This window comes from Gekko japonicus, unplaced genomic scaffold, assembly GCF_001447785.1.
Source record: "Gekko japonicus isolate JY-2015 unplaced genomic scaffold, Gekko_japonicus_V1.1 scaffold1868, whole genome shotgun sequence".
NCBI classification, from domain to species: Eukaryota; Metazoa; Chordata; class Lepidosauria; order Squamata; family Gekkonidae; genus Gekko; species Gekko japonicus.
In genome coordinates, this window is record NW_015164247.1 from 1 (window position 1) to 9,353 (window position 9,353).

At 40.9% G+C, this 9,353-nt stretch overlaps 1 protein-coding gene across 1 annotated transcript in view; it reads left to right on the forward strand.

Annotated features, from left to right (window-relative positions):
• Window positions 1–72: 72 nt before the first annotated feature.
• The window catches only part of PEX1 (peroxisomal biogenesis factor 1), a gene marked incomplete at its 5' end in the record, with an annotated part of 18,640 nt that continues 9,359 nt past the window's right edge, over window positions 73–9,353 (forward strand). The window contains 7 exons of the mRNA XM_015408628.1: window positions 73–183; window positions 883–977; window positions 1,566–1,698; window positions 2,343–2,439; window positions 4,396–4,566; window positions 5,820–5,974; window positions 7,973–8,162. Of these exons, the coding sequence (XP_015264114.1) occupies window positions 73–183; window positions 883–977; window positions 1,566–1,698; window positions 2,343–2,439; window positions 4,396–4,566; window positions 5,820–5,974; window positions 7,973–8,162 (952 nt within the window). The remainder of the gene's footprint in view (window positions 184–882; window positions 978–1,565; window positions 1,699–2,342; window positions 2,440–4,395; window positions 4,567–5,819; window positions 5,975–7,972; window positions 8,163–9,353) is intronic.

Genomic DNA, 9,353 nt, shown 5'->3' on the forward strand with positions numbered 1-9,353 from the left:
GTTTGCACTATATTTGATTAATTCAGTGTATGTTACACAGTCCTAAAATTGCAAGCAAGTTAATGTGTCCATTGTGTTTTGAAAGGCATGGAGGACTTTGTCCTTAGTATAATCACTTCTCCAGACACTGAAGAAAATACTTTCATCTTGAGTCCCAGCTTGCTGCAGAAAGCAAATATACAAGTAAATATCATTTATTAAAGGTATCCAGTTGATTAAATTATATTGCATTTGGCTAAAACACAGTAAATTGTTTCATTTATTAGGCACAGAGTAATTTGCATTCATTTTCGTAATGTCTATGTACAGCTTGAAGTGTTGGGGGGAAATTCTGATATAAAAATTCCATGAGAGCTTCATCTCTGAGGTTCATGATTTAAAAGTATTTGGAGCAGAGTATTCCCCTTTTAAAATGAAGTTATAGCCATCTTACTTTTTTAAAGTATACTGCTCATTCACTTTTCTGAAAGTATTTTTAGTGACAACTTATTGTCTGCAGTTTAAAAAATGACAGAGATCAAAGCACAGAGGAGCTTAGAGGAGTTGGACACCCAAGGAAATGTGAACACCATGCAATACTTCATATGAAATCTTATAGAATTTGGTAGTGTAACAATTTATTTTTCTGTCCTGAGTGTATCCATGTATCTAGCCAAGGGGTAATTGTGATCCTGTGCTTTTTGAGGTGCAGGTGTTCTTTCGTGTGACTTTAACTAGCCTAATCCAGTGTTAAATTTTAGTACATAATAGCAGTCTGACTTTTTTTTACCAGTGTGTGTGGATTGTATTTTTTCCTCCCTCAGCCATTCCGTAGGGGGATTTGGCCTTCCTCTTACAAAAGCCTATTCAGCTTCTCAATAATGGTTGACTTATTTTGTGCAGGTCATGAAGCATCCTATGACTTCAGTTCCCAGTGGTGGTGAAGCACAGTTGTCTTGTAACGAACTCCTTCCATGGCTCAGTCTGAACTGTTTAGGGTGAGATGTTTTTATAGTATCACAAACCTGAACAGTAATAAAGCTGTGAAAATTAAAGAGGTGTTGTTTAACATGCATAGGATCAAAAATATTGAACATTCTGAGAGTCAGCAACTCTGTAGTCAAAATTAGAGTTATTCTTGTTGCGATTTAGGTACTTGTTTAATTCCACTGAGCCAAATGAACAACAACAGAAAATAGACATGAGCCAAACAACACTGTGCATTTCTCAAGAATAAGATTAAACCAAACATTAAAACAAAAACATGCATAAACACTGGATTCGCAAACCAGTGCTGTCTATTACAGGCTCTGCAGGTCTGACAGTGCTATCTCTAGCAATATCTCTCTGTATGTGGTGCACCACTATTTACTCCCTTGGAGAAGGTGCTTATGCCAAAAACATTCTGCTTTTTCCCCTGCAATTCTCACAACTATTGAGGTTATAACTGACAGAACTGAATTGGTTGGGTGCCTTTCCAGAACATTTAAGTGGACTATTCAGAAAAAGTTTTATCAAATAGCTCATCTTAATTTTATATTATTAGGAGATAAGGCATTCTGTTTTTGTTAAATCTTGTTTTTCAGAGGAGTAGATAAACTAGGATTATCGTTGTTTAACCACATATCACACAGCCTTTTGGGACGACCACTTTCTCAAAAGCTAGCCACCGTATCTGTAGGGCTGCGCAGTGGTGGTATCCTGGTTACTGGAGCAAAGGTGAATATTTTTTATCAACATATAAGCTTCTAAGAAACAATGGTTTCTATAATTAATCTCTTCTAGATGCCCAAACACTCATTTCTCATCTGCTCCATGAAATGGTTGAATACAAATTAAATGATACCTTGAATTATACGATTTATTCTTTTTGCCGCTGTAGAATGATATGCTACAATATGTTTTAGTGATTTATGCAACCATTTAAAGTGTGCGTATATAACGTATTCCCCCCCCCTTTCCTATAGTCCATCTGTGTGATAGTTTTCCATCTGTAGCAACTAACTGTTTGCATGTATTGAGGAAAATTAAAGCTTTCTGGCTCTTCTGGTACCATGAACCTGGCTATACACAAATGGGCACAGTAGGTTGTAGTGCAGCTGTACCTAATAACAGAATTTGGTTGGATGAAAATATCTAGCACCTGAGCACTACTTAGTCAGGTGAATCCTCTGCTGAAGATACAGCAGTGTTGCTCCAGGGGTTCGAGGCTCCTGTTACAGTTCTCAGTTGTCTGCAACAAATTCCTGATGGCTTTTGTTCTCTGAATGTTTTTTCAGAGCAAAAAGAATCCATAGGAAAAATATATTCGTTTATTTTGTTCGTTTTATAAGGTTTAATGCATCCCCCCATTTATTTTATAGGGAAGTGGCAAGTCAACTTTAGCAAAGGCCCTCTGCAAGGAAGCCTTCGATAGACTGGATGCTCACGTGGAAGTAATTGACTGTAAAGCTTTAAAAGGTATGAGTACCATTTATGCCCTTTGTGCTGCACTTGTCAGCATACAAAGAGCCAGTTTGGTGTAATGGTTAAGTGTGCGGACTCTAATATGGGAGAACCGGGTTTGATTCCCCACTCCTCCACTTGCACCTGGCTGGATGACCTTGGGCAAGCCATAGCTCTGATAAGAGCTGTTCTTGAAAAAGAGCAGTTTCTGTCAAGAGCTCTCTCAGCCCCACCTACCTCACAGGGTGTCTGTTGTGGGGAGGGGAAGGGAAAGGAGTTTGTAAGCCGCTCTGAGACACCTTTGGGTTGTGAAGGGCGGGGTATAAATCCAATCTCTTGTTGTTGTTGTTGTTGTTGTTGTTGTTGTTGTTGTTGTTGTTTCTCAAATTCCAACTGCAGCTGTAAAAATTAAGTTAATATAAGAAAGAAGAGTTTTACTCAAGGGCACTCTCTGAGCATCATAATTTAGCAGGGAACTTGAAGCTTTCATTTCCAAGCACAGCCCTCTGTACAGCCCGCTACACTAGCTTTAATCTTCACATCTTAAATCTTGCAACTGCTATACTCTGTGTGAGTATGTGATTAGCTGGGGTCCTTCCTCTGTAAGAATCTCCTTTTTGAACAGCAAAGCCTTTTCTCTGTCCTCATCCCCATATTGGGGAATATCTGACTTAGTTTGTGCCTGTGATGTCATTTAGTGTCAACTGGAGGGCTCTCTCCATCTTATCCCATTTTTTAATAATAAACCAAAAAACCCCAATCTCTCTTGGTGTCATTGCAACAGATAAAACTAGCTCCCCTGTCTTTCCCTTTGCTGTCCATATCATAATGTGAGCTGAATGCTACTTAATATTTATATAGGCCCTTAGATTGTTCAGAATGCTTCATGTACATGAATCCTTACTACAGTCCTGTCAGATAGACCAGTATTATTAGCCCCATATTGCAAAGGCGTTCAAAGGAGTTGAGGCAGCGATCAGAGGTTGCTTAAGGTGAAATAATTCATACCAGGAATGAGACCTGAACCAGGGTTTTCCTCAGTTGTACCTCAGCCTGTTTGTTGCTGTGCTGCACCAGCTCTTCCTATGTATTATGGAGAAAGAAGTGGGGGGAATCCTAAGAAATAATTCCATAATAGGATAGTATTGGGTCTCTGGTGCAACCAGAATGTGGGGTAGAATCATATCAGTCTAGGTCAGGGGTGGCCAAACTGTGGCTCGGGAGCCACATGTGGCTCTTTCACACACATTGTGTGGCTCCCGGCAGGGCAGCTGGGGAAGTGAATGGAAGGCATGCCTCCCTGATTGGTCTTCCCTTCCCCAGCTAGTGTTCCCCTCCCCAGGTAGGCTTGAGGTGTGTGGGGGGTAGCAGAGAAGGAAAGCAACAGTAAATGCATTCTCAAAGTCTCTCCCCCCCCCCCAGCTTGGAGAAGGCATTTGTCTCTTTAAATCCCTTCTCCAAGCCATCTATTTGCTTTCTTTTTTTCCTCCCTGCCCATCTGTTTGCTTTCTTTCCACCTTTCTTTCTCTCTTTCTCCCTTCCTTTCTTTCTCTCTCTTCCTTCCTTCCCCCTCCCTCCCCCATCTATTTGCTTTCTTTGTCTGTCTGTCTGTCTCTCTCTCTCTCTCCTTCCACCTCTCTCTCTTTTAGACAAATAAATATCATTAGCAAACAAATATTACTGGACAAATAAATATTATTATCAATATCTGTTTTTCCCTCTTTTGTTTTTATTTTTGACAGTCTCATTTAAAGTTAATAAAAAGCAAATTTGCATATTTTTCAATAAAAAGTGTGTGTAATATTTGTTCGTATCTTGTGGCTGTCAAACATCTGAAATTTATTCTTTGTGGTTCTCGCATTAAGCAACCTTGACCACCCCTGGTCTGGGTTATCCTCTTGATCTTGCAAAACCATATCGGAAGCCCTATAATTTTATCTCTGTTCTGGTTACAGTATCTTTCTGTTATAGGGAAAAGATTAGAAAACATACGAAAGAAACTGGAAGAGGCATTTCTGGAGGCAGTCTGGAGACAGCCATCAGTTATTCTGTTAGATGATCTTGATCACATGGTTGGGATTCCCCTTACTCCAGAACACGAGAACAGTCCTGAAGCAGTACAGAGCACTCGCCTCGCTCATGGTAACAACCTGCTTCCCCTCTGTTTTGTTTTTAGAACTGCTGCTCATCAACTGTTGCATGAATTTTTATATCTGAAACATTTTATATTTGACAACCAATGCCTGAATAGTTTTTCTTGTCCTTTCTTCTGACAGTTCATCAGTGTAAAATTTCGGCTGCCCCTTAAATCAACAGTAATTATGATAGATCAAGATGGGTAGCCGAGTTAGTCTGTCTGTAGCAGTAGACAAGAGCAAGAGTCCAGTAGCACCTTAAACACTAACAGAATTTGTGGCAGGTTATGAATTTTCTAGAGTCACTGTAACTCATAAAAGCTTATACCCTGCCACAAATTTTGTTAGTCTTTATGGTGCTATTGGACTCTTGCTCTTTTCTACAGTAATTATGATAGAATGAGTTTGCGAGTTACAGATTCAATATCTGTTATTGTACCGATTTCTGCTGCCTTATCTGTACAATTTGATGTTCCTTGATCTGTATTTTCTTGCAGAAGTCAGTAGTAATACAGTTCAACCCTAGTTGAACCAACTTTTGTCAGCTGCTACAGGAAACAGCACAATTCAATGCCCTGTATTATTAATACACAATAATTTGTACAAGGGCTTGTATTGAGGGAATCTTGAACAGAATTCTTCTTGCAAAGTGGACGTTAGCTGCATTCCCCTTTCCACTGCAGTCTGGGACAGCTACTCTTGAAGGTTGGGACACTCGGGAACAGTGGAGTGAGGCACAGAGCAGTTGGCATGGGAAATGGGAGTTGTTAGGAATCTGATCCCATCTTGTGAGAGCTTTTGCTGTCATGCAAGCTCTGCCCTCTATCTGTAGTTACCCATGCCATTCCCAAGGATTCCCTAACCCTCAGGAGTGGCTATAAGAATGGTCGTGCCAAGGGGATGCAGTGGGGAAAGGAAAGATGGCAAAGATCCCTTCTGTGAATAGGGTCTCACTTGTGGTTTTCTGGATCCATCTCGTCTGTTTTGTTTTATGTTAGAATGGCTTCTGTTTTTGTTGCAGAGTTAAGATTCTGCCTTACAGAGAATATAACTAGTTTTAGATATAGAAAAGAATTATATTTTCTCCATGTACTGTTGACACATCATGCCACGTGAAACATATTTTACTGAAACAAACAAAGCATTGAAAAAGATAGTTACGTTTCTGTGAAACAAGGAAAACAGATGCAAATGTTAATTTATGTGCTCATCAGTGTATAGATGGTTCAAAGTTGAGCTCATTTGTTTTTCTGCTTCCAGTATTGAAAGATTTGATAAAGGAAGCAACTTGCACGCGCAGTTTGATTACACTGATTGCCACAAGTCCATCTGAACAATTACTACATCCTTCCATAGTTTCTGCCCAAGGAAATCACATATTTCAATGCTTCCAACGTATCCAGGCTCCAAATCAGGTAAATGTAACCCAATTTGGACTAAGCAACTTCTCCTAGAAGTTATTTAAAACCAGTTGGATTTTTTTCTCGAGTAATTTGAGGTCACTGTCAGTGTTCCCTCTAAGCTGAGTTAGTGTGAGCTAGCTCACAGTTTTTTAGCCTCTGGCTCACACATTTTTGTCTTAGCTCAGGAAGGATGGCTCCAGAGCAAACTAATTTATGCAGTAGCCAAATTGCTCGCTCCCAACTTTAATGCCAGTATCTCACAAAGTAGAATTTTTGCTCACAAGACTCCACAGTTTAAGAGGGAGCATTGGTCACTGTACAAAATGTGTGGTGAAATGCTTCACTGTAACTTCAAATGAGGACATGAGACTTCGTGTATGGATCATCTCCTACTTTTACGTACAAGTCATTGCTAACAGCATCTAATGTGGATCAGCATTGTGGCTGCCTTCCTTTATCCAAGCCTGCACATCCAGACTTTACCAAGAGATCTCGTGCCACTATACTGCAACTCTCTCATCCCACATGCTGCTAAAGGCAACTAAAAGACTGGTTGATGCTGCTCAGCCCCAAGGGCGTCCCTTCCCCAGCTCACCTGGCTGCTTCAGCCAGTAATGGGCTAGCTTGGGAACACCCCTTCTTCCATAGATGCTTCAGGTTATTTGCCAAATAACTCAACTAGTTTATTAATAACAAATATGTTATTTGTTGAAATCTGAAAAGAAAGGTGGAGGAAGTGATAAACTGCCTTATCTTAAACCAATACACTCCTCAATAGCCAGAAGAACTCAGCTGGGCTTGAATTACTGACTCCTGTCACCAGGCAGTGCATAACATCTTGTAATTAACTGAAGATCATTTTTAAGTAAGAAAAAGAAAGGTTAATGGGAAAGGGTGGGGGGATGGGGAAATCAGCTTGTCCTGATTCACAGGGCACAGTGGTAACCAAATTAAAGTACTGTGTAAGTCAGAGAAGGTGAGTAACTCGGATCACGTAGATGGAATGCGATCCACGCAGAGTCGCAAACAGCTTTGCTGATTGCCTTCATGGATAACTCAGACATAGGCCACCTCTCTGTTCTTGTGAAAAAGGGATGCACCTGCTGCCTCCAACTCTTGGTAAGTGCCTCCACTGACACCTAGTATGTAGTCAAACCCACCTCTTTCATTCAGCAATGGCAGCTCTGTTCACTTCCTGTGCCTTCTTCCACTCAAACAAGCCAGTTCCCACAGGCCATGAAAGCTCACATAGCTCATTCAATATCCTTTTCTTACACCATGCTTCCACACACTCTCTCTTTCAAAATCAGTCCTTTCTCATTCCTACCTCATACTCTTCACTCTGAGAAGAGAGTTCTGTCTCTGACTGGCCATTCTGAGGCTGGGGGCAGGGGTCTGTAGCTGTAACACAAAGGTTCTACCTAGCTCATGGCAAGTGCATGCTCTGGAGAGGTAGAGCTGGCATAAATAAGTTCTCCAAACACTGCTGCGGTTGGCTGGTTTGCATGGAGATTAACTGCCTAGGCCTTACCGAAACAGGAGCCTTAAGTTGTGTTTGAAAATTGAACAGACACTATGGCTCCACTTGCTTGACATCAGGGAAAGAAGTTACTGTGATCAATGCTCATATTTAAAGTTGACACATCCGGTTTTTTCAGAATTAGTCTTTCTGAATGGCGCTGAAATGTAGTTATTTTTTCCTTGTCTTTGTTCAGTTCTTTGTTGTTGGATTGCATGGTTGGCTGGTTTGCATGAAGATTAACTGCCAAGGCCTTACCGAAACAGGAGCCTCAAGTTGTGTTTGAAAATTGGACAGACACTATGGTTCCACTTGCTTGACATCACGGAAAGAAGTTACTGTGATCAGTGTTCATATTTAAAGTTGACACATCCGTTTTTTTCAGAATTAGTCTTTCTGAATGGCTTTGAAATGTAGTTATTTTCTCCTTGCCTTTGTTCAGTTCTTTGTTGTTGGATTGCAGATAAAGTTGTGGTGTGTTCTGTTTCCAGGGGCAAAGGCGTGAAATACTTAATTCCATAATGAAAAATAAACTTAATTCCAACCTGGACAGATTGGGTGATCTAGATCTTCTTCAAATTGCTAAGGAAACAGACGGATTTGTAGCTAGAGATTTGACCATGTTAGTTAATCGTGCCATACATTCATTTGTTTCTAGTAGGAGACCATGCAGAAAAGAAGGTAAGTACTGTAGTCTCCCACTGCTGGACCTCCTGATGGCACTGGTATTTCTGGCCACTGTGTGACACAGAGTGTTGGACTGGATGGGCCTTTGGCCTGATCCAACATTGGCGTCTCTTATGTTCTTATGTTCTTATATCAGGCAGAACTGCTTGGAATTATTTAGGGAACTAATCAACATGCCTGTTCTTCCCCCTTCTTATCATTTAATTACCAGTATGCATCTCAACCTTTACTATATAGACACATTACATAGTATTACTCAAAATTATTTATTATTGAGGAAAGATGGCATGGGCTAGCAATTATTTTTGCTTGGTGTGAAAAATGTTAAACTATGAAAAATTATGAATTAAAAGTATTTAAAATGTATTCTTGGTAACCAAGGCATTATTAATTGAGTTTACTGTGCAATCACACTGTTGTGTACAAAGATACGCTGTGTGCCAGCAAGCATGTGAACAAGTGGAAGAGAGCTGACATCATGTGGTCTAGGATAGCTTGAGTTTAGCTGGGTAGATCCTTTATTCAGTGAATTCTCAAATAATTTTCTTTCTGCTCCCTTTGTGGCCCGTGACCATACAGATCCTATAAGGAAGGGTCTACCATGTGCTCAGGCTTGAAAGGAAAGAAGGCTTTGGGAGCTGGGAAGGCTAAAGGCAGCTGATGGTCTGGGGCTAGCTGAAGGTCAGCAGCGTAGAGTACAGAGATCAAAGTGGGTGACCTGTCACTACAGTGTTGCCTATACTGAAGAAGGCAACTTTCCTGAAAGCCCGTGTTGTTGCTGATAGCACCAGGTTTGTATCCTCAGTCAAGGAGCATTATGGGCAATTATGTGAGCATCTAGGTTGGAATATCCTGCAGTTCTCTGATAGCACAGGTATTTTTCCACCCACATCAAGTAATGGGGTCCAGAAAGAATGTCTATCACTGCCTTGGTTATCCTAGTGCAGCAACTCTTGCACTTATGGATGTGTTTTGCTTTAGACATGGAATCCTAATATTAGGCCATTAATCTTTGAACTGGGCTTCATTGGCATGACTGATTTAGGAGGCACTCAGGAATCGTGTATAAAAGGGGGGGAATGATATTTTCAGTCTCATCCAGAGGTCATTTCGGGGGGGATCGCAGTTCCCCCGGGTGAGGTACGGGGGGGCACATGACGAAGCCCCGCCCCCTGCTTCCGGCCG